This window comes from Helobdella robusta, assembly GCF_000326865.2.
Source record: "Helobdella robusta unplaced genomic scaffold HELROscaffold_1, whole genome shotgun sequence".
NCBI lineage: Eukaryota > Metazoa > Annelida > Clitellata > Rhynchobdellida > Glossiphoniidae > Helobdella > Helobdella robusta.
Genome location: NW_008703570.1, coordinates 4359730 through 4385717, shown reverse-complemented (window position 1 = coordinate 4385717; position 25988 = coordinate 4359730). Strand labels below are relative to the sequence as shown.

At 31.2% G+C, this 25988-nt stretch overlaps 2 protein-coding genes across 2 annotated transcripts in view; both read right to left on the bottom strand.

Annotated features, from left to right (window-relative positions):
• HELRODRAFT_187835 (hypothetical protein) overlaps positions 1 to 9633 on the bottom strand; it is a gene marked incomplete at both ends in the record, with an annotated part of 16228 nt that extends 6595 nt beyond the window's left edge. The window contains 12 exons of the mRNA XM_009010799.1: positions 907 to 1061; positions 1399 to 1485; positions 2099 to 2227; positions 2568 to 2691; positions 2797 to 2988; positions 3520 to 3767; positions 3937 to 4125; positions 4413 to 4661; positions 6545 to 6697; positions 7386 to 7479; positions 9348 to 9438; positions 9488 to 9633. Of these exons, the coding sequence (XP_009009047.1) occupies positions 907 to 1061; positions 1399 to 1485; positions 2099 to 2227; positions 2568 to 2691; positions 2797 to 2988; positions 3520 to 3767; positions 3937 to 4125; positions 4413 to 4661; positions 6545 to 6697; positions 7386 to 7479; positions 9348 to 9438; positions 9488 to 9633 (1857 nt within the window). The remainder of the gene's footprint in view (positions 1 to 906; positions 1062 to 1398; positions 1486 to 2098; positions 2228 to 2567; positions 2692 to 2796; positions 2989 to 3519; positions 3768 to 3936; positions 4126 to 4412; positions 4662 to 6544; positions 6698 to 7385; positions 7480 to 9347; positions 9439 to 9487) is intronic.
• A 3922-nt stretch (positions 9634 to 13555) lies between these two features.
• On the bottom strand, positions 13556 to 24651 carry HELRODRAFT_187833 (hypothetical protein; the record flags this gene model as incomplete). The annotated part of the gene is made up of 12 exons (XM_009010798.1): positions 13556 to 13617; positions 14066 to 14216; positions 14761 to 14907; positions 14990 to 15106; positions 15965 to 16027; positions 16448 to 16560; positions 17772 to 17930; positions 18114 to 18339; positions 23039 to 23130; positions 23532 to 23711; positions 23867 to 24038; positions 24595 to 24651. Coding segments are annotated over 12 exons (1539 nt in total), but the record flags the coding sequence as incomplete, so codon positions are not given.
• Positions 24652 to 25988: the final 1337 nt, after the last annotated feature.

Genomic DNA, 25988 nt, shown 5'->3' with positions numbered 1-25988 from the left:
AATCAGTAGGTAAACCAAAAACTTCACAAAATAATTCTTTACGTGTTTTAGGCATTTTATATTTGAAAAAAAAGTATAAAATCAGTTTGGTCGTCAATGGTAACTGCGAAAAGGAATCTAGCAAAAATTAGAGATGTGCATACAAATGAAATTGAATTGTTTCAGATTTATATATTAGTTTTCATTGTTGCTAAGCATAATCAAGAATTTTAGGAGATGTTGTGTACTGTGTAGTATTTTTGAGCAGAATCGACCATTTTTATACGTTAATAGTCGAGACTTTACTTGTGTTAATAGTGAAAATCTAAAGGAGCCTAGAGGAACCTCAAGACGTATACAAAAGTGGTTTAAATTTTAGTGATTTATTAATTGACCTAAAAGACATCTTTTGACAACACAGGCATTTGAAATTTCGAAAAAAAAATTTTTCACTCCACCCTAATATATATACATATAAGCATGCATATATTAACACATGTTTAAATTAACCTATGTATATATTAAAATTATAAGAAGGTATGCTAAACTAAAACCTTAGATAAAAACATAAAAAGAAGCAAGTACTCAAGGAAAGCTGAACGTTATTGTTGGGAAACAAAACCAACAGTAGCTCATATAATAACAATCTTAGTATAGATGAATGTCAAGCAAGATAATCATCAAATAAATCATGTTCTTATTTATAGAACTCTGTATTATGTTTTTATTTAAAAACGAAAGAATGACTAATTTTTAATGTTAAAACCCTTTAAAAAGCCGTGAGTGAATTTTAAAAGTTGTTTCTTTCAATAATGAATAAAGTATTACTTGGTTGACTCAACTATGTAAAAACCAATCTATTTATCAGCTAAAAATGCAATGATTTGGTTTTATATAAAAAAAATTGCCATTGCCACTGTCACAAACCTTCGTAACATCGTGCCCATCACAAATATCCCGACACAAACAAGACAACAACGGCTCTGAATATTTTTTTATGGTGCTTAAGTTGTCACTCGATAATTTGTCGTATTCATTTTCTTTTGGAGATAGAAACCTTTGTACACCTTGATCAATTCCGTCTGAATTTATTAATGCAATATAACAATATAAAACGTATATATATATATATATATATATATATATATATATATATATATATATATATATATATAAACATACATACTATATATATACATACATACATACATACCTTACATTATTAGTTATACGTTTTAAGCATATATTGAAGCGTATATTGCCATTTTATTTTCATTTTCCGTTAATTAATATTAAACAAAAAGATTTTATAAAATAAATTATCAACAGGGCAATATGAAAGGAACTTTTTGCACATCACATCATCACGCTCTTCCAGACCAAGAACACACAATCAACCCAAAAACTGACAACTCTTACGTTGGAACTCTTGTGGTTTGTCGGCAATTTCCAAGAAGTACAACAAAGAAGCATAGAGATGTACTCGCAATCTTTGGCCATTAGATCCTGCAAATATGATAAGTACAACGTTCGTCAGTATATGCCTTCTAGAAACTAAAGTGTGTATGGAGATTTAAAAATTGCAAATATTAGAATTTGGTCTTGTCAAAGAGCTAAAATATAATCTGGTCATACACACCGAGATTGAGTCCAAAAATTTATTGGGTTATATTTATTATTTATTTTATTTATAAATTATTACATTTATTATATATATTTTTTTTTACAATTCTCTCTTGAGTATATCATTGAAGGCATCAGCAACAAACTCACAGAGCACCTTAGAAGATCTACTCTGAGTTAACAATTACGATACAGATATGGTAAAATGATTATTCAATTTAACTAAGCATTTTCTGAAAATATAATTCAATCTTGATATAAATAATAAGAGTTGCAAGCCCTATGGACTTCTGGATTTGATTGTTATTAAATAAAATTAAAAAACGATTTAAATAATATTTTACAAACAATAAAATATATTTGTTTAAAAATAACCAAACTATAGATGCATTCAAAAGTAGCATGGTGATATGAGCACAGCAAATGACCAACAATGCAGAAACAGCATGAGGTTGGTAGATATAAGCAGATAGTAAAACATACTCAGACCAACCACCTGATCCAAGGAGATATCTTATCAGTCCATCAAGAACAGTTTGCAGCAGAGTTGAAAAAGCTGATCGCATGCCAACAACTTCATTTGCTCTTCCTCTCACCACAGAAATATCTTGCTGCAAAGATGAGCCTGAATGCCAAACAAAATTTTTTATGAAAATTGGGCAAAAATGAAATAACTTATCTTCCGATATTGTTGTCAGATGAAAAAGATTATTAAACACCTTCAGCGCTACGAAAAACTAATTTAAACATGAAGGAAAGTTCTTTTTCATCTACTTATAAGCTGAGTAAAAATCGAATGTGAGAAAACAAAACAACTTACAATAAAAAAGCTATATTATTATTATATGTAGAGTTTATATACAGCGCCCATTCAAGTCCTCACGAACGCCTTTTGCCACAGATGCGCGCGCTAAGATTCTTTCCCTAAAAACAGCCTCTTCATAAAATATAAAATAAATTACAACCGTGAGAATGAAATGACTGGTTGGCTGACTGATCCAAGATAAAACAGCGTGCCAGGTTGTCGACGAGTATGAGGATGACGTACGAGGCCTGATGCGACACGATGCTGTTCAGATCAGGCATCAGCTAAACAGTGCATTAAAAATGCTAATAATAGTAAAAAAATGGTTAACTGCAATAAGATTAATTTAGTTACGCATGAAAATGGGATATAAAATAGAAAGAACAAACCTTGTGCAACAATGACTGCAACAAGTCCAATATAACTTGAAGTCTCTTCTCACCGGCAAACTGTTGCAGAGGCACGACCGTTAATATGACCTCCACTGCCTGTCTCCAAGCAAGAAATGCTTGCTTGTTGGCATGCACGCTACGTTTGTGCGCATTTTGTTGCATAATATTCGAGCATATATTATTTATCTCCTGCCAGAATATAAATTAATGAACATCATTCAATATTTTGACAAGATATTATTAATGTTCTTCCGACAACGTATTATTTGAAAATTTATTATGGTGTTTTTTACAGAGATTTTCATGAAGATTTTCTCCTCTTAAAAAACATGAACAAGTCATCACGATTTTATCTTCTCATCAATGTTTAATTTTTAATAAGATATAAAATCAATATACAATCAGATATTATTTAACTTGAAAATAATGAGTTTCAACAGAAAAGAAAGTGCAAACGAAGCATAGATTTTCAGCACTCATTAACAAACACTCTAGCCATACAGTTGGGTTTTGTAAAAAGTGAAAAATTTCAATTCAGCTTTCTCATTTCATCAACTCATTTTGCAATAAGAAAGTTGTGTTAGGCCAAGTTCTGCAGGTTAACAGTACAGATTTGGTCACTTGCTAGTTGCTAGTTGAATGGCTGTCATCAACTTCAACAACCACGACCTATCCTTACTTACGTTATTTGATAAAATTAAGATTTTAATTATGATCAACCTCAAGTGCCTTCTCTCTTCTTGAAAACAACGGCCCGGTCAAGCCAGAGCATTCCTCAATGAGTATCCTGTACACGGTCTTCACATCACAGAATGTTAGATTATTGCTGGAGAGAACCTCACACATCGATGAGATTTGTTGTACTTGAGAAGGATTGAAAACATTGAGGTGGCTGATGGGGGGCGGAGGATCCGACGATAAGGATATGGTTGACAACAGCAGTTGCAACTTGTTTTCGTCTTTTTGTTCTGCAAGAAATCATGCATGCGTCAACATAATCATTTTTAAGCAAGATTATTTTATTAAAAAAACAATTTACATTAAGAAATTTGATATTTTTCAAAATGAGCATAAAGTAACAGAATGAAAACATGAAGTCCGTTAGAAAAAAAAGAAAATTTTTTAAATATAACTAACCAGTAGAGCAGACATCCGACAAGAACATCTTGGAGGAAGACTTTACATCGACTCCCAGTAACAGCTCAATAACTCTTTGAACATATGATCTTTGTTTGTTGTCGGCAGAAACCTTCAAATCAACAACAAGACTGCTCAACAACCAGGACTGCTGGGCCAGCAGTGACGAAGATAATGATGCCGACGCTTCTGTAATTCGTTTGTAAAAATTTAGACTTTTAAAAAATTTTTAAAATCACATTTGTTAATTTCATAAGTATATTGTAGTAAGCTGATAACGTATATAGTAAGTGAGCTGATAACGTATAAATAAAGTGGAACATAAACGAATTCCTCTTATAACAATTACGGAAGAGTGGAAATTAAAAAGAAAGACTGCACGCGACGAATGTTAATAAAAACAGATTTCTCAAATCAAACATATAAAAGATTCTGAAAATTTTGAGGGTTGCAACTGAATAATTTAAAAAACTGACTGGCAGTGGAGTTAGGGACTGAAGCGAATGGCAGTTTGCTGGATTGCTTGTACAAGAAATCGTGTGATCTGAGGTACCTCAAGACAGGAACGCAAGTGTTCACATCTGTGCACAGGCAGTGTATAAACTGGTAGGCCAGTTCATAAAAACGAGGATACATGTGACGATGTTTCTTGAGCGGTTGGTCGATGGATCTGTTGAGGATAGAGACTACAGAGTGGATGCAGGTTCGAGGAAAATTGTTGATACCTGACGAAAAATTAACAACTAAAAAAGTTAATTAATAACTAACAAAAATGTAATGCCTAGTAAAAAAAAGTAATGGAAAGCTGTTTTTAAATCTTAAAAAAATGCGATACAAGTCTGATCTTATAATGTTCGATATTTCCTGACCTAATAAAACTGCTAGACAGCAGAAGTATAGCTGCTATCAGTACGGCAAAATTATCTTCGTCTATATCTGATGTATCAGACCAGTTATAGTTTATTCCAGCTAGCTCATCGAAGTTACACAAAAAAACACACTTTTTTCTTTTTTCTTTTTATTCTCTAACTGTATCAAGCATTTTCTCACTCATAACTACTAATATCAAATTACATAATGTAAACATTTTACTTAATTACTTAAATGCTTGCTCACTCACTCACTCACTCACTCACTCACTCACCCACTCACTCACTCACTCACTCACTCACTCACTCACTCACTCACTCACTCACTCACTCAATCAATCATTACTCAGTCACTAGATCACGAACAAACAATATTGCTTATGATTTATTTTAGGAGGTTATATAACTCTGCTGTTGGAAGCGTGGAGCATGCTGAGTGGGTGGGCTTAACATGAAAATTAGGAAAAAACAGAATAAAAATGGGTTAATTTCGTTCACTTCATCGGCTTTTAAACTTCCAATCAATGACAATTATATATGTATGGCCAATAGTTTTGAAAAATGGTGAACATCTCAAAATTAATTGAATAATTGTTAATTTTCATGAAGGTATCAATAATTACTAATGTTTTATTTACTAAAATACGTCCAAATGAAGATAGACTGCCTAAACTCACTCGTATTTTTTGTTATATATTTTTTATATTTTGTACGATATTTATATATATATATATATATATATATATATGTATATATATATATATTGTCATGATTTGAGGTTAGGTGAAGTGCTACATGAATAATAGCCGGTCTGAATGCGCTTTACAAATGCGCATGCATATATAAGAAAGAGTGAGCGGGAAAAAAGAGGTCTGCTTGCGCAGTTTGGTCAACAAGTGGACGTCGGTGTAGAGTACTGATGACGTCGGTAGAATTACATTTACGTTGGTTTTATTGTTAAATTAAAATCTAAATTATAACAAACTAAAGTTAGTGTGGTTTTGATAACTATTAGCTGTCGTAATTTTGTGGGAAGTCGGCAGAAGTGAAGACAGCAATAGTTAACCCCGAAAGAGGTCGTCAACGAACTGAAAGCTCCGCACAGAATACAAAGGCTCAGGGCTGCTTCATTGGGTTTCACACACTACTTGCCAGAAGTCGAAGGTCATTTCTTCTATGAGTGCGTCGGGAGAAGAACATACCGGCAGCATAGGGCAATTCCTACGTGACTGGAGAACTACAGATGCAACGCGGGTCCCCATTGGTTTATTTGGAACAACTCAAACAAAGTTCCGAAAGTGAAATGATACGAAATTGAAGTTTTATAACATTTGACTGACACTTGTTTCAAATTATTAATTTCTACTGTGAAGGTTTATGTTTTGGCTTTGAGTAATACAAATTTAACCAACCAGAATTTTGGATCAGTCCAGTTTTCTTGTAGACAACAATATTTACTAACAACATTTCTAATCACACAGTGACAATGTCTAATCAAATTTATAATTTGCGGTTCTTTTTCCTTCTTGCATCATGAAGTTCTACTCTAAATCAAGTTTAAAAAAGCTAAAAGCACTATTGTTCATAGTTTAAATCCTGATTGATAGCTAATACAATATTTTATTTTCTTCCAAACAAAATATAAAAACAGGATGATAAAAGGCGCCAAAAATAAAATAATAAACACACACACATATATATATATATATATATATATATAAAAGCAGATGTGCTAATACCTGGGTCATGTAGCATGGTTTTGTGTATGTGCCTCTTTGTATCAAATCCACATAAAAAATGTGACATGTTGGGTGCTGGCAAGTTCAAACTTCCTATTAAGAGGTTCAGCACAGATTCGCCAAGCTGAACTTGTGAAACAGGAGAAGTAAAATCTGAATTTTAAATTAATAATAGCTATGTGAATATGGCATAAATGCCATTATAAGACTTATATTATAATCTTACTACCAGCCAGACATTGTACCAACCGGACATTGTACCAACCAGACACTGTACCAACCAGACATTGTACCAACCAGACAATGTTGCACCAACCAGGAAAATTAAATCCAATATTATTAAACATTTAACATGTGACGTGACGTATTTTATCCTACAACCTGTGAAGGCTTTACATGGCATGAGTCAGAAAAGATATGTTGTGTGGTGGCGAAACAGGAACTATTTAAATAGTTTTAATAAATTTTGACCAAAAATGTGACCAACAGAAACGCTGCCATAGAATGATTGAGATAGGAGGGTCAGATGACTTGCTCCTGTGAAGGGCATTATGGAAAATTGTTGATTTGAGGTAAATGTTATGCACATTGGATTTGATAAGTTTCAAAAAAGAAATGAACACTGAACAGGCTCCATTCAGACTCACTTGAAAGATAGAGAGAAGTAGAGAGGAGCTGTACAAAGATAGAGAGAAGCTGTACAAATAATACATTTTAGAAACTTGGGACCATTTTAAAGGTCTCCGACGATGCATGTGTTTTGGAGAAAATCACTAACGGTTTGTACTTTTGAATAATGATGCTAATGAACAATAATGAAAAAATTGAAACGAACACACACCTTTGTCAAGGAGCTCATCAATGTCATCATTTACTTCAAAATTCTCATTCTCCAAACAAAGAGAAAATCCACACAACAGTGATTTGGAAAAATCCTAATAGTTAATAATTTTATAAATAATAATAACACAGCACAAAATTTAACATCATTAAAGTAAATCCTGAGATCAAATAAAAATATGTCCATATTGTAATATGAACATAATCCGGTGCATGACCATAAGAACATAATAAAATTTTACATAAGAGCAATTAAACCAAAAAATATTCTAGTCACAGCAGTTATTTGTAGAGCTAAAGAGAAAAGTTGACTTGATATAAAAAATTGACCAAAGTTGAACAGAAAATAGAATCGAAATTTTTAAATAAAAAAGACCTAAAAATATAAAATAATATTTTGAGGAGCACCACGTTTTGATAAACAATCCTAATTCAAGAGTCCAGTTCATTAATCCAGAAAAAAATATAAATATTTTGAAATAAAAAGTAACGTCTGAAATACTTTTTTTTAAACATTAGAGCGTGAAAAAATGTATATAAAATTTTCACGGCGGATAATTTTCATCCTAAAGTTAGTACGAGTTTAGAGATAACTGAAGACTTCTTGAAATCATTGAATAATAATTTGGTAGAATATATAAACCGGTCAAACAACTATTGAAACCTTTAAGAAAGTTGATGACAACAAACATTTTTATATTTTTTTGTCACAATATCTTGAAAATATTAGTGCCACAAAGTGTGTATACTCTGCATACTTATCATAACGATTCTGACATTGTAGAAAAACTCTGAAAAGATGTTGATGAGCTTAATGAAACAAAAGTGACTGCCAGTAATTAGATTTTACGACAGAAAATAAAAATTAATGCCAAATAACTCTCATAATTTATATTTCTTTTAATACCTTAGACAGATGTGACAATCAATACAAGAAGCGTCAAAAAAAGAATAAAATAACCTCATTGGCAGATAATATCCCAACAATTTTTGTTTGAACATAGACAGATTGGATGAGTTGAATGAAGATGTTGATTGCACATGATGCATGGCAGGGCAGATAACTGCTGCATTCAATGAACCTGCATGTTAAATTTGTTATCGATACTAATAAATAAGCCAAAACACGTTCAAGATAAAATAGCTTCCTGACAATTTATGTTATCTTAAAAATTTTAGAAAATTAAAGATTGCATAAAAAAAAACCATAGCGTTGAATAAACTTATAGTTCTCAAACTTTCCACACAGAATTCACCAAGTATATTAATAAAATTGCACACATTATGCATATATTCAACTTTCTAGCTAGAAAAACTTTTGGAATTTCCAAGACAAAATCGTAGAACGTTTTTATTACCAACTAATATCAAGTTTGAAAATTTTAGTTTTTTTACAACTAGAATGTCTAACTTCCACAACTAAAACTTACTTAGTTGAACTTACTTCATCAATGATTTATAATTAGTCTACAATATACAACCACGATCACAAAATATTGAGAGACGTTAAGGTTAACAAACGACGTCCTGCAACAATTGGGTTTCAGAGCAGAGCAGCATTTCAGAAGCGAGATCAGACCACATATAAGAGCTGCAGAGTAGTGAATTAGAAAATTAAAGTTAGCCAGAAAGTTCATTTAGTAACTTCTCATTGATATGCAATCTTTACAATTCACAATTTTACACTTGCAGCTCTATCTGTTCAGATCAACTGTTACATGTGTCGAAAAAATCCGATCACCATTAGACCCACGAACATAAAACACCTAAATTCACTAATCGCACATATCAACTCCCTTCACACTTAACAATAACAATAGTTTGTTTTTCTTCCATCTCGTCGGATCCTTCATTCAATCACTCAACTCATTAGTAATCACTCAACTCATTAGTAATCACTCAACTCATTAGTAATCACTCAACTCATTAGCAATCACTACTTTCATCTCAACACTTCAAGAACCTCAAGAGATATGATCTCAATGAGCTGATATCCTGAACCCATTCCACCTGAAGAGACTGGATTTGTGTAGTCGACAACAGATAAGAATCTTCTAATAAAAACAGCTATCATTGATCAATTTAACAAAATAAAAGTCTTACTTGGCAACATTTATGAGATGAGATGATTTTCCAGTTCTCGGGTTGACACCCATCAACAATTTATCCAATCCCCCTCCTACAAAATTGCTGGAGCCACCCATCTGCATGCAGCTATCCATGAACATCTTCTGCTTGCTCAGCGCCATCTCAATCAATTTCAGTGAGATTAAACTTGAAGACTTAATATAGGGTAGTTCTGTGAAAAACAACTTCTTAAATTAAAATCTTGTTAGCAAAATTTGTTATAACTGAATAAAAATTTGATGCATATTATTTACAAAATGATTTTTCTACATATTCTTCAACAGCTTTGTAAAGTCATTTACAAAATTAACCCTAACAACATTAAAGTCCAATAATTTTAAATAAACACAGAAAATTCACCCGGTGTTGAAATGTATTTTTGCAGCACTTGAACAGATTCATCAATGATGAGCAGCATCTGCAGACGTAAATTTAAAAATTTTAAAACAATTTTTTAATTTTGCAGTGGCCATTCAAAAACTGGGTGGTGCCTAGATTATGTAGGTTGAGATGATAGTCTTGAGGATGTAGAAAGCAGAAGATGTGATGCAAGGAGAAGGACAAAGATGATAAAAATGCAAGTACAGAAAATGAAATCATAGTATGCTGCAAAACAACACAAGAATAAGACGGAAGAACCAAAGATGCAATGTGATATTACTACGATGATGCATGGAGATGAAAGAGATGCTAGGAGGTATGGTGGGAAATAAAACGAAATGAAGCAAAGGTGAACAGTGAAATTACGTAATCATAATGTGATGCAAAATTACATAAAAAAATGTGAAAGAAGCAGAGATGTGGTTAATAAAAACATAAACATGAGAGGAAAAGCAGACAGAGATAAGCAACTCGGGCTCAGTTGGAAGGGATGAGAATAAACACGAGCAAGCCAAATTTGGAGTTTGACCAAAAACTTTATTTGATGAAAAAATGTGCAACAAACCAAAAAGTTGTACGTTAATTTCTAAGGGATGATGATCATAGCAATGAATAACAAATTTTTTTTTATATAAAAAAAAAAAAAAACAGAACCTTATTCTAAAATCAATTTAGATGTCATATATTCCGTGAATTCATTACTTTGGTTAAAATTTTACATCAATATTCAGTTATCAAAAGCATCAAGCTGTCATCACATAATATTGAAATAATGGAAAACAACCGTTTTAAGAAACTGTGTATCATTGTAGAAGTGCAGGAGCAGCGAATATGCCGGGAAGTTGTGTAGTGATGTGAGGCCGCCCTTCAAGATGATCTTGTTGATGTCGTAACTATCAACCAACTCATGAAAGACTTTTAAAACACTCGTGAATATCTGCCACTAAATCACATGGTTCAAATTTCTGTGTTTTAAATCTAACACATACATGGCATGAGCAGACGTACAAAGGTATGAATATTTTGTTTTTATTAATATTCATTCTATTGTATTAAATTATATTATCGTCACCAAATGAACAGATTGAGTATTTATTGCATTCAGTGTTAAAAATTAAAAATATGAACTTAACATTGGATGAAACAAACACAAAATAAAATATTATCTTATATAAATCTAAGCAAAAAGTTATTATTGATTGTGTATGTGTGTGTGTGTGTGTGTGTGTGTGTGTAGTTTGCGTGTTACGACGTCATGACCATTATGAACAGAATCCCCATCAAAACGTACAGTAAGTAGACAACGTATACAACGAATAAAACTGAAGTCAATTCACGAGAAGCGCTGCACAAATTTAGCGACGCAATACACCAACTGACCTTCTCTACAGGCTGCTTGAATGACCTTGAGTTGCATTTGAGGAAGATGTAATCCTTGAAGAATTCTAACAATGGCACGTTGTTAATGGAACCTGCCACGTTTCCAGTAGCGAGAGAAGGAAGAGGATGAGCAAGCAAGGCACTGATGAAGCAAACGAATGCCCGAGTCATCGTGTACTCTTCTGTTTTCGGTTCATTCTCATCTAACTCAATCTGCGTAATTTTAAAAGTTTTAATAATTGAAACAATAAGCAGTAACAAAAGTTGTGGCAAAAGCATCGTTTAGTGTAGAAAAAAAATTGAAAAAATGGCACTGTGATTAATAATTCAAAGAGCTGTCATTAAAAACTGCACTTTAAACAATCTAAAATAACATGATAAATAATTAAAATTTTCCAGCAGCATTATCTTGACAAAAATTCATGAAGAAGATGCCGGGAAAAAACCATCTAGCCTAGAATTTTGTGATGTGCTTGAGACACACTGCATCAAAAATCAGAAAACTGTTTCAGAAGGTGATTTTATAAGACTTCTAGATTGCACAAATTTGAATATGCTGGCATTTTTGGAGCAGCATTGCTTTTGTAACACAATGTAGTTCAGCGGGGTTTCATTTTTCTCATTTTTCTGCTTAAGAACAGTGCACTTGATTATTTAGAAAACTTTTGTAAACAGTTTGTGAGCAGTTTTATTTCTCTTTCACTTTTGGTTGCGCCAGATGACTTCCACCCAACATGCGGGCAGGTGATAACAAATGTCGGAGTGGATCAAATGGGATGGGAGGGGCAGTGCACAAATTTAAAAAAATAAAATAAAAAGCAAGAAGCAGAGAAGTATTAATTCACATGGAAAACAATAAATCATTCAATTTATTTATTTATTTAAATAAAATAGTCACACAATTCTCATTCGAATTAAAAAACATGAATTTAAAAACAATAAAAGTCCTACCATGATCCCCTTTTTAACTATGGAGCCATCAGGTCCAGCACACTGGAATAGCTTTATGAAATGTTGAATGGCAATCACAAATTATTATATAAACTATATAAGAAAAATAAATTAATAATAATAATAAAATAATAATAATAAATGAACAAAACATTGTAGAGTAGACATACCTTCGACTCATGAAGAAGTTGCCAGACATCTACTGCTACTTCAGGTGAACGCAGGAAAGAGGACAGAACGTTCAACAATTCAGCCTTCAACTTAAGAGGCACCGCACATCCGATCAGACCAAAGATGACAGACAAAATTATTTTGTTGTTGTTCTTCAACAGTGCAATGCGTGCCAATTCATCCTAAATTATTGTCAAACAAAATAATCCACTCGTTAGAAATAAAATTAAGTATTTTTATAAAGCGTTATAGCCGATTTGTCCCTCTGTATAAAACTGTCAAACATGATCCAAGCCTAACACTTCCGATCATTAGAACAAGCTGTTCAATTTTCCAATCTAGTTCATCACACAACTTCACTATCCTCATCTAGAATATTGTGTAATAACATTTAACCACCAGAGCCGCAAATAAGATTCCTCGCTGGTCTACTTAGTTACAAATGCATGAAATAATTCGTTCCGGTCTAAATGTACTTGAATCAACAAACATTTTCATTTAATTAAACAAAATGAGCATATTACTAACCCCTAATTTAAATCCTAAAAAACTTCTGTTCATAATCTTTGTTTAACACCACTTTTAAAAAGCTCTATCATATTATACTGACAATAAGATTAATTAATTGCATGCTGAAAAGAACAAGAATTTGAATGCAAGTAAATATTATTATTATTATTACGGAAATTTATATACAGCGCTTTTTTATTGTTGAATCTCAAAAGCGCTACTAAATCATCATTCATAAATATATCTTCATTTAAAATGGAATTTAAGCTCAAAAGCCCATCTTTAAATTTTTTTCTTTCTTACTTTTTTTACCAAGCAAGCTTTACTTAGTATATTCAACTTACTCCCATCTTTTACCAAGAATTTATAAAAATAAATCATTAGACTTGCAGCAAATTTTTTTGCAAAAATTCTCGTTTCAATCTCAATTTCGCGCGTTGCAGAGTATCAAAATGAAGAACTGTTTACAGGAGGCACAACAACATTTGAATCAATGAATCAATCAACCTTGTTTGCCACAATATTCAGCAGCCTAAGCACTGCCATTAACCCATCCACTTCCTGTTGAGTTATCACATGTCTTTGGTAAGGAAACATTGAAACTGACTGGTGGAGGGGGTGGTGGCCATCGGTGAATTCATGTCTCAGGTTGGTATAATAATTATTTAAAGAGATAAGAAAGTGCTCCCAAGAAACTATGCTGGAGTGTGACCCTTTAAAAAATAAAATATTGGTTACTGGTTGCTTGATCATTAAAACAAGATTAATATGATTTACTGGTTGCTTGATCATTAAAACAAGAATAATATGATTTACTGGTTGCTTGATCATTAAAACAAGAATAATATGATTTACTGGTTGCTTGATCATTAAAACAAGATTAATATGATTTACTGGTTGCTTGATCATTAAAACAAGAATAATATGATTTACTGGTTGCTTGATCATTAAAACAAGAATAATATGATTTACTGGTTGCTTGATCATTAAAACAAGAATAATATGATATACTGGTTGCAGAATCATAGTAAAGAAAATAAACATGTGTGATAGTCGATCATCAAATAACAAAAAGCAAATAAATTTATAAAAACAATAGAGAGAGAGAGAGAGAGAGAGAGAGAGAGAGAGAGAGAGAGAGATCAGAAATGCCTGAAGAACCTGTTGCTGATGCGTTGAGACTCAGTAGATTGAAGCAACAGTGAGCTGACTGTTGGTTGCCAGACAGACCAGTGAGCATGTTCATGTAGGGTACATAAAGGGGCGGAGTCAACATGTCTCCAGCCAATCGGATGAATTTAAATAACGTTACCTGGTTAAATCAATGTGTTTACAAGTTTTAAAAAATAATTCAACATCAATTCAGCATGCAATGTTTAGTTTTTTAAACAAAAGTATTAGCTATTTTTAATTCTACAAATCGAAAAATGAAAATTAATTGTTCTTTTTGGAAGATGTATCAAATAATAAGAGGCTGAGCAAGTCTCCTTCCAAAAATTCTTGAAAAGAATAGAAGTAGAGAAATAGTAAAATTTCAAAACGCATTGTCAATTAGAACTCTATATTTGAAAGAGATGAACGAGAAGATATCAACTTCAAAATGTTTCCTAAAATTTTTTCCTTTCATCACGCAGCTTTTGGCGGTGACAGAGCGGTCTAACAATTGTACATTTTTGTGTACAAATAAAGCCTGCGTAATATGTAAAGATGTACGTGTAATCGTGTATGTTAAACTTGAGTAGTCCAAGTTTTGTACTAGCTGGGTCAGCAAAACATGGCACCCTGACATACCACTTTTTAAAATCTTACCAATAAGTAAGCATAAAAATAACATTGAAATGTTCTGTAGAGCAGACCTGCCTCTGGACCAGTTGTGACGCTTGGAAGGAAGAATTGAATGAGGCGGACAGCTGGTGTTGCTGGTTTGCCATCATGTCACTCAGGCACCAGTACTCGTTGGAAAGTGTCAAATTCAACGGGTCTTGTGTGTATATGTCATGTATCTACGCAAATAAATAAATCAAACTTATTTTAAAATGTTTCATTAAAATAATTATAAGAAATGTCAATTTAAAAAAAATGCACCAGCTCCATGAAGCACTGAAAATCCTTTGGAAGATTATCAGGAATGTCAAGGTTTTCTTGTTGCCTGGCAAGTATGATCCTTGAAGACTCGTCTGCCTGAGATCTCATCTCTTTCACCTGGCCGTTTCGTTCATTCATTTAACGTTAACATCTATCAAGGAGTCTTATAAATTAAATATATGTTTTGCAACTCTATCACTCACTGCATCCAGCTCAGTTATAAAAAAATTAGCAACGATTAGCGTCAGTCAATGTGCTGCTTCTCAATAGTAGTGCTCAGTTGTTTTCTCTTGTCTCTTAACAACTAAAGAAAATAATTATATTGACTCATCTTAAATGTTTTTCATTAAGTGGTGGCATTTGAGTAAAATAGGAAAGCAAAAATTGAAACATTTTTCTGGAAGTCAAAGCTCAGAGTTTGAGTTGGGAGTGAGAAATTGTTTAGCTGGAGTCTGAAAATTTTTAAATCAAGCAGTCAAAATTGGAAAAATTTGTATCCAACTCTGACAACTTGCTTTAAACTACGTTGTAATTATTGTTTTGATTAAATCATCAGACCGAATGAACATCATCACCTCCCATAAACACCATCTGCAGCGAATATTTGATGGTGGGTGTGCTAGGTCAGATGGAGTTACAAGTGGAAAAGAAAGGCATAGCAGCAACTGGATAGATACTTAGATACAAAGATATATAGACAAAAAAATAGGTGAAAAACGAAAGCTTTCCTAGCTCTGATTTTATTGGAAGGAATCAAAAAATAGCCAGATTTCCCTTTCTACAAATTCTTATTAACATAATAATAAGTGGGCCATTGATTGGTTTAATAAAGTACAAAAACATACAGACACAAACTCTAAGAAATTTAATGCAGTGTCATTAAAGCTATATTGATTTTTAATTATTCATTATTTTATGAAATCAATAATTAAAAATAGAGCAATAAAAGCCCCAAAGTTAATGAAAGCAACCAACTTTGACTGGCAATAAGATTATGAAATCTGTGATCAAGTTGTGAATCTTTCGGACGTAATATTCCTGTTGTTAATTTATTAGACGGTTTAATAAATTCTCTATTATAAAAATCATTATAATGACAGCTTTAAACATCGCTTGGTACAGAATGGCACCAAATTATTTTTCTTTCTTTCTTTATTATGCAACTCTGACAAGTGCCTACATATCAATTATTACTAAATTAGAATTCGAACCAGGTCATCGTGCAATAACAAAAAAGCAAGAGACGGCACTTCTCTCACTTGAGCAAACTTGCCAGCCGGCAATATGCACTTTTAATGATAACTGAAACAGTATCTCGAAAAGTAATTGTGTAGATTCTATTAGCCATTTATTTACATAACTTTATTTCAATTATTTTATTACTATTTTATATCAACAACCAACCTTGCACAACTTTATGAATTAATTACTTCAAAAAAAAAAAAAAAAAAACCAAACCTCCTTGAAAAAAGATTCATTTGTCAGAATGTGGTTCTTAATGGTTGAAAAAACGTCACAAGAGATTGAGTAATCAATGTATCCGTCAATCAGATCCATCATATTTTCAAGATCTGAGCGTGGTGATAATGAACAGGTAGATACGTTAATGTACATTATTATTCAAGAGCTTAATGATTAAGATTCACTGGGTTGCAACAAAAACCTGGTGCGTCTGAATAACATTTGTAAATTGCACATGTTAATGATTACAAATATTTCAAATGCAATCAGCCCTTCGTTGGTCGTGGCCAATGGCCACATATACAGCATGTCAAACAGCAGAATCTCATCCATCTCTTGTATACAAGTTATATTTATTTTATTTGATAACTTTCCTTAAAATTTTTCATAAAACGTTAAGGTAATTTAATTAGACATTTACACACACACAATGATAACATATTTTGTTAGCTGGATGTTAGAAATAGATGTCAGCAATAGATTTGATTTTACATTTTACAGTGGGAGCAAACAGAAAAAAATTGAATGAACTTTGTAAAAGAGAGACTGACAAATAAGAGTCAACTAGAGAAAATTGAATAAAATTTACAAATGAAAGATTCATCAAGTGCTGATAAATATGCAAGTGAAGATGACAGTTGTACATGGAAAAAATGTTGCAAACAAACAAGCCTGAGGAGAACAATTTATGCAGTATAGTATTTAAATTAAATTTATCCCTATTTAAATTAAAACCCAAGTTTCCAACATTTGTAAAAATTATAAATTGACTTGTAACGAAAAAATTGCAAGTGTTTCTTAATGGATATCAGACTGCATGCCATATTTAAAAAAAAAACAAAAAATACAACTAGAAGACTTAGTTGATGAGCATTATCTAGTGAGAGCTCTATGACAGTACCTTCTAGAGTGACTATGAATTGCGGCACTATATCCAAATTTATTTGAGCGAATGTTAGAAAACAACACTATTTAAAAAGAAAATTCTCGTTTTTTCTTGCATTTTTTCATTCATTCAAAAATAAAAATAATATCCCTTAGAAGCATTTAATAAAAATTTTTGTAACAAAATGGCAATTGAATATTTTGAGTAAATTTACACCAAAAACGTGTTCAGTGTAATCTTTATATGCTATTAATGTTGGCAGAACAATGAAACACTTCGTTGATTCCTCAGTTGTGAAAAAAATACATTAACAATTTCTAATTTATTTTAAAAAATATACGGATTTTATGCTTTTAATTGTACGTAAAATTTTTTCATACAAAGGTTAAAAGAATTGAAAATAAAAACAAATTTATTTAATAAGCAAGGAACAACCAATATAAGAGGACATCTGGAGGAGTGACAAGGCCCATGCGAACTGAACAACAGCCTTGATGGCAGGACACCCGCACCAAACTTTGTCAGACATGATTTCCTTGCTGACGTCGGGAATGAAGAGCTCGTCATTTAACAACGGGAGGACATTTATCCAGGCTTTATAAACGTCAAAAGGAATTAACACAAATTCATGAAAAAAAATAAACACATGTTATATAATACACTCTATGCCACCAGAAGTCAACAATCTTATAAATCGTAGAAAATATTTTTAAAATTTATAACGGGCGTTTAAAATTAAAAATGCTGTGCAGTGTACAACCACCAGCATGCACAAACTTTCAGAATCTCCCTGGTCCAGTATCCTAGCGTCGATAGCATACAAAAGAGACATGAGGATGGCCAGCGTTGTATCAGAGAGAGCAGAACTGGGAGTTTCCTGTTGATTGGTGGACAGCCAGCCCAACAGTAGGAGTGTTTCGTGTCGAGTCAAACCTGACTGGCAGGACAGATAGAATAGACTGCTGCTGAGAGATGAGTTGATCAGGCGAATCTTCTCTAAGACCTTTATTCAAAGACAGTTGAAATCAAAGTTGAATGATAGTTTGCACACCAATTTTTATTTGTTAGATTCATAGATAAATATTATTAATACTCTCGAAAAAGAAATTTTAAATAAATAATAATTCATGATAATTCCTATGAGATTTTTATGGCATATCACACATGTTAACATATAAAATAGGTATTATGTACAGTACATACAACCAGTTATTTAAGAAAACCTTCAAAAACTACACAAGAAAAAAAGTTGAAAAGGCATTGAAGATGAAAGTCCTGAAAGTGAGTGTGCTATCGATTCTATTGTATGGCGCCAAAATCATGGGGGAGGAATTGAAAGCAGCTGAAAATATATGGCTGTGAAGAATCTTGGGTATTTGATAGTAGGATGATGTTTCAAATGAGATCTGACGTACATATATATGTATATATATATATTTTTACAATATTCTATAAATTCTACCAAATGTTTGGCATTAATATGTTTGTAGTTCGTTTACTCGATTTTTCTCACTAACGTTTTTTGGAGAACGTTTAGTTTATTAAAATTCAAAATAAAAATTTTCCGAATTCATGCTGCAAATAAGGCCATATTTCGATTCCGAATGAATCATCATCAGTGCAAGTTGATTTATATAGGGAAATATTAACTTTGTTAAAATGGACTTAGATGGAAATTAGGTGTCAGATTTCTTTATTGGCTAGTCCAGAACAGCACTTTTAAATATATCAACAAATAAATCAAAGGCTGTATCAAATCGAAAATCAACTCATAAAAAACAACCTTGGATCACCAAAGGTTTAATTATTTCTTCTGCAACAAAAAATAAACTCTACAAAAAATTTTTGAGATCAAAATCAGTCTACGATCGATTGTCATATATATCATATAAAAATTTATTTGTTGAACTTTGTAGAATCTCTGAAAAATTATATTATCATGATCAATTCACTAAATATAACTCTAACATTAAATGTACCGGGGATTTATTAAAAACATGTATGGGTGTTAAATGCATTTAATCTTATAATATCGTAGTTGACTATCAATTAGTTAAGGATGATTCTCACTTATGTAATTATTTTAATAATCACTTTGTCAATCTATATAAATGTAGTCAACCTAATAACTCATTGGACATTGTTAATCATTATAGAAAAATATCTTACTGTTAATATTTTGAATAGTTTTGTCTTGTTTGATTGCTCTATGTTTGAAATTACTGATGCTGTTAACTGTCTTAAAAATTCCTTTAGTTCTGGGGAAGACCTTATTTCTAATTTTTTACTGAAAAAAACTATTTCTAATTTAATTATTCCTCTTCTTCACATAATAAATTTATCTTTTAATAATTGTCACTTTCCTAAATGCTTGAAAATTTCAAAAGTAATACCCTTATTTAAATCTGGTGATAGGCATTCTATTAATAATTATAGACTCATTTCCATTATTTCTAGCTTATCTAAACTCATAGACAAAATAATTTCTAAAAGACTCTCTAATTTCCTAAATTCTAATAACATTTTATGTCATAACCAGTATGGTTTTCGAACCAGACTATCAACAGAATTTGTTATAGTTGACCTAGTTAAGTACGTTTCTGAGTCTCTGGAATCTAAAAAATTGTCAATAGGTGTTTTTCTTGACCTCTGTAAAGTCTTTGAATCTATAGATCACACTAGCTTATTGAATAAATTGTACGTTTATGGCATAAGAGGTATTGCTTACAATTGGTTTCAATCTTATCAATATGTATCTATTAATAATTCGGTCTCTGAGCACGCTCCAATAATTTTTGGTGTTCCCCAGGGCTCTATCTTGGGACCACTGTTATTTAATTTATTTATTAATGATTTTGTTAATTATTTCAATATCTTAAAATTTATATTGTTTGCTGATGACACTACTCTGCTTTTTTCGCATTTTGATCTTAATATTTTGATTTCTATTATTAATTATGAGTTAACCTTTATTTATGACTGAGTACTTCTAATAACTTGAGAATTAATCTTGATAAAACATGTTTCATTTTATTTGGTCCTAAAGTAACTTTTACTCTCTAGCTAACATTCTTAATTTAAATCCATTACATATTATCTGTTCATAACTTCTATTCTTTAAGTTGTTTAAATTAAATTATTGCAATTCTTTATATAATCTTCTTATATTATTGCAAAATCCTCACGTTAAAACATTACGAAATAATCTTGATTTTTGTTTGTTTAAACCAAGAACAAACTTTTTTATAAACTCGGTTTTACCTGATTCTATTCACCTTTGGGACAGTTTACCTATTGCTGTTAAAAATTCTTTTTTTAGGTATTTTTAAAAATAATATTGTTAAACTCACACATGATCATCATTTTTCATAAATTAATTTATATTTCTATTATCCTGTTAATTTTTATTTCTGTTTAGGTGGCCCAACAAGTTAAACTTCGGGTCTCCTGCTTTGGCTGAATAAAACATTTTTTGAATTTGAATATATATATATATATATATATATATATATATATATATATATATATATATATATATTGGAAATTATTTTGCAGTTGATAGATGTTTATTTTGTTCAGTTTAATTAAATTATTTTGTCAATAAATTGGATATTTAATTTTCTAAAATTCTGAAGAACAGTTTAGCGTTGTTTTGTTTTAAAATTTTGATTTTCAGTTGAATTTGTTCAAATTTTTGATAGAAATTTTGATTTCACGTGATTTTGTTTTAAGCGTAAAGTACATTTAGTAATTACAATGTCTCCTAATAACACCTGTCTGAAGTGTATGAATCCTATTCAAGGCACTAGAAATACGTTTTAGTGTAGTTGTTGTAAACGCGCAGTACATTCTAAATTTTTATCCAGTAACGAGAATGAAAACGTTGTTGAAATATTGAAAAAGAACAAAAATTTGAAATGGTTTTGTGACCGATGTTTGGAAATATTACCTGTTATTTGTTTGTTGACAAAATCTGTTGATTTGGACAAAAAAGAAATAGTGAAAAAATTGGATGAGTTGAACAAATTGAATTTGGACGTTAAAACAGAAAATAAAATTATAAAAATGGTTATAGGTTCAAATAAAAACAAATTGAATGAAAATGATATTACAGATACTGTTTTCGAACTGAAGTAGACAAATTGAAGAATGAAATGAGCAGGCAGTCACACACAAAAAAAAAATTTTATTTTGAATATAAGATTAATTATTTTAAAATCTGATGTTGTTTACCAGTTGATTCAAGATGGATTGGACATTTTTGTTTTGGTTGAAACCTGGCACGGATCAGATAATATTTCAGCGAAGTTATCAATGCCACCAAGTTATAGATACATTGATTTTCTGAGAATTATTTTATTGGCCTTTTATAGGCGAGGTTCAGCAAATGTGAACTCTTTGTTTTTCGAAGAACTGTTTTGTTTGCTAGAAAATATAACAATTTTATGCTCAAATATCCTACTAGTTGGTGATTTTAACATTCATGTTAAAAAACCAGATGATCGCTATGCGATTTATTTACTAGAGATTTTCGAGTCATTTAATTTGAAAAATTTCGTCAATGAGCCAACTAATAATCTTGGTGGCATATTTGATTTAATAGTCTGTACACATGTTAATATCAAAGTAATGTCAAAGTAATGATATTGATGTTGAATTTGAAAATTTAAATGATAAACTTAAAAAACTTGCTGACAAAATTGCACCTCTTCATATTGATGAATATAGATGTGATGTTACTGCTCCATGGTTTGACGAAAAATGCAAGAGAGCTAAAAGGTATAGTCGAAAAACAGAAAACGAAAATAATATACATATATATATATAAATATACTTATATATATTTATATATTCATCAAATTAATTTATTAAAGCGAGTTTTAGCTTTAGAAAGTTTACGATTGAGCTTTTCAATATTTCTAACAGTAGTTTTATTATTATTATAAAATCATTGGTGTTCATGATGAAGCGTTTAGGTCCTATTTAGATTTTTCACAGTTTTACAATTCTTTGTGTGCGCAAAGTCCTTTTATTCTGCTTTGTCCTGTCCATTTACTGTCGTGTCCGTTTACAATGAAAGATATAATAAACGGACAGGACTAATGACCTGAACGACAAAACCCTAAAGAAATGAACCGGAACTCGTGAGTTAGCAAATGTGATTAGATGTGCCAAATGGATAAGGCTGCATAGAAAAGTATAAAACCTTCAAGCTGGAAAAAAAAAGATTGCCTGAGAGTATTGTTACAAAACACGAACCGGCTTTGGATATACATAAAATCATGTATTTGTAATTGAATTTTTATTTTTGAATTTAGTAGGTACTTCTAGTAGATATTCCAGAAAAACTAACTGTACTTGCAGATAGTTGAACAGAGAACTAACTAACTGTAAACTGGCAAACCTAGAGCCACAGTTTTTATTAGACACATATACCAGGCTGTTGGTAAAAGTGGTTGGAGAGAGTAGCAAAGCATTTAGCGATGATGAAAAACTGGAAGCACATGTAGTTTCAAAGGTAGTGGTACCTCAAAATGCAGGTGATTTGTCATTAAACAATAATAATGACGATAGGAACGAATTACTAATATTTAACTGTAACAATTTTAATTCAATTTTACAATTTTAATATTATTTAATATTGCAGAAAAAATAAGTAAATAATTCGACTTGAAATAAAATGACAGTGTAGTAGTTTCAACCTGATGTTTATGCTTTGGAGGACCAATGGCTCTGAATTCGGGAAGTTGTAGTCGAGGCAATAAGTCTACTTCATTGAATTTCGCCAAAAGGGCTAAACAGTTAGATGGATATGAATATGATAAATAATGTGTCAGCTTCAAAATGCTAAAACAGTGTGTTTATATCCAAACAATGACTAATTACTCAGTATGGAACATCTATTTTCCAACATTTTCATCTCATCAATTCAAATATTCTTTTCCTTTGTCACACACGTTTTTTTACTGGTAATGACATTAAAATTTAATTGCAAAATACATGCTTTACGACCTAATCCAATAAGTCTAAACTGACAACAAAAAGCAAAAAAGTTCTGATTTGTTTACATATGAATTAATATTATGAAACAATTACTATTTTTACGTAACAAAATAAATAAAATTTAATTTGAAAAAATTGCAGTAATCATACTCAATATTTGGGAAACCAATCTGTTGTTGATGATTTGTTTACTAAATTCATGAATGACTGCACTGAGTTCAGAGGTCAAATTGGTTGCTAGCCACGTCCTCCCCTCTCTTGCTTGCATCAACATCTTCAAGCAGAGAGCCAGGGCAGCTTTCCCATCAAAATACAACAAAACTGCTATGAGTCCATGAGGCAAACTCGGAAAATATGACTGTTGATTCATTCCTAAAGTTGAAAATTATATACAGCTTTTTTTTTAAGTATAACTCTCGCTGATACAAATATTATAAGAAATTAAAATAAACTAGCCAGCCATTGGTAAAAAAATTTTTTAAAACTGAGAGATAAATAAATGTTGATGACATAAAATGAAAACTAACCAGTAAGCAAGAGGTCCACTGCAGCCACCTCATTAAGATCAAACAACTCACTGATTGTAAGGACCTCAGCAATCATGTCAGCAGTGAGAATTTGTGTCGTGGATTGGCCATCTATATGTAAGCCCTGGTTGCTTGCAGAAATTACTGCATTTCTATCTGTAGTGCTCTTGGCCTCAAATGAAAAGAGTAAAAATGTTAATCAGCAAATTGTGAAATATATTAAAATTTCTGCTATGGTTAGTTACATCATCTGTCAAGATAGATGACACTGGAAATTATTGGCATAGGCAAAAGTCATATAATCACAACTGCTAACAATCTAGAAGACATCAAACAAATATCATATGAGCAATATTGGTCTCAGTAATTAGCTGTTTAATTTTTACTACAATTATAGAAAAATATTTGTAGTGTACAACAAGTGAAATGTAAAACTTGAAGTGCTGAAAAACTTTAACAGGAGTGTATCCTATATCAAATGGAGCTAACCATCATGACATGTTTGAACATAAAAACCCTAAGCAACCTCAACGCAACCTGTCTCAAAGCTCTGAATGTGAAATTATAAAGCCTATAGTCAAACTGATAAGATGGCATCAATTTTCAAGTAAATAGAAGCCGTTTTGCTATAGTTTCACGATTTTAAAAAGAAACAATTTGTTAGACAAAGCTAGACCCTGAAAATATTATTGCTGAAGTTCTTTAAATCATTGACATCGATATCTAACTTTACAAGATTCCAGTGGAAATAGCTCTAGGTAGATTGCAGTACCTGCAAGCCACATTTCAATAGCCAGTTGATTTTACAGCTAGTTATTTCAAATAGTTCATCCTCTATTTATAAGTCTTCAGAAATATAATTATAATATACAAGATTCATGAAACAAATAGCCGGAAACTTTTAAAATGCCTTGTTAACTCAAGATCATGAAATTAAAATATTAATATATTGCAGGGAACATCGAAAAAATGACAAATGATGGTGTTTGAAAAAAATACAATTAACAAATAAAAAACAATTAGTAAAATGTTAACAAAACAAATCTAAATAGTAAAATACTGGATTTTTTAGAAGGTCCAGAAAATCAGACAGATGTGACATTAGTGTGTTGTTAAGATCCTGCACTGATAATATGTTCTTACTGTTTATCGCAAGATCAACTACATTGAACAATTCTTTGTACGTGCTCCACATGCACCCTGTAAATTTTAATTTAATGAATACCTCATCAAAATGAATCCAAAGAAATGTCACAAAACTCCTTTTCTCCTTACCAAATAAAACTTACCCACTCAACATTTCTTAAACAATTTGTTAAACTTTACAATTCAATTTTATTTAACCAAAAGCTGAAGCATAGTGATCTTATGAAACCAATGAACAAAATGAAAAGTATCAAGTGTTAAAAACTATAAAATTAAACTTAAATTGATTAATAATAAATAATAGAAAATAATTGATGTAAATTCATAAATAAAAAGTTGCTTTAAATAGTTAATATCTTTTAATTAAAAACATAAATTTATAAATTGTTATAAAAAATAAAATTCATTTCTTGAAGTATCATAGGTTATCAAATGATTTCATTTTCTTTGGCAATTTATTAAAAAGTTTTGAAATATCAATAAATGGGCTATTAAAACATAATGTTGCACAAGAAATAGACAGATAAAAATATTAATAGATTCTTAAGACCCTTCCTGATTGCTTCGTTATTTTTAATGTCATTAAAACTCAAAATAATAGCTATTAATGGCTGACAACATTGGTATAATTGAGCCATTCATATTATATTTGTTATCTCGAAAAGATTGCTTGCTTTATCAAATCTTCTTAGTCCTAGCAAGATTTGTATGTATTGTTTTAAAGTTTTTTTTAATAAATTGGATATGAGATTTAGGACCGTTAACCCAGATGATCACAATTTGAGTAGTATGAATATGTGAGAGCATTGTAGAGATATATTATGTAACATGGGAATTTTTTCTTCAGCCAATTTTCTAATCTTCCACATCTTCAAATATTTTTTCTTTCCACTATTAAAAAAGCTCTGTCTATCTTGACCCTACTGTCAAGTCAACTATTGTGTCAAACTATCCCTCAACTAAAACCTTTCTAACA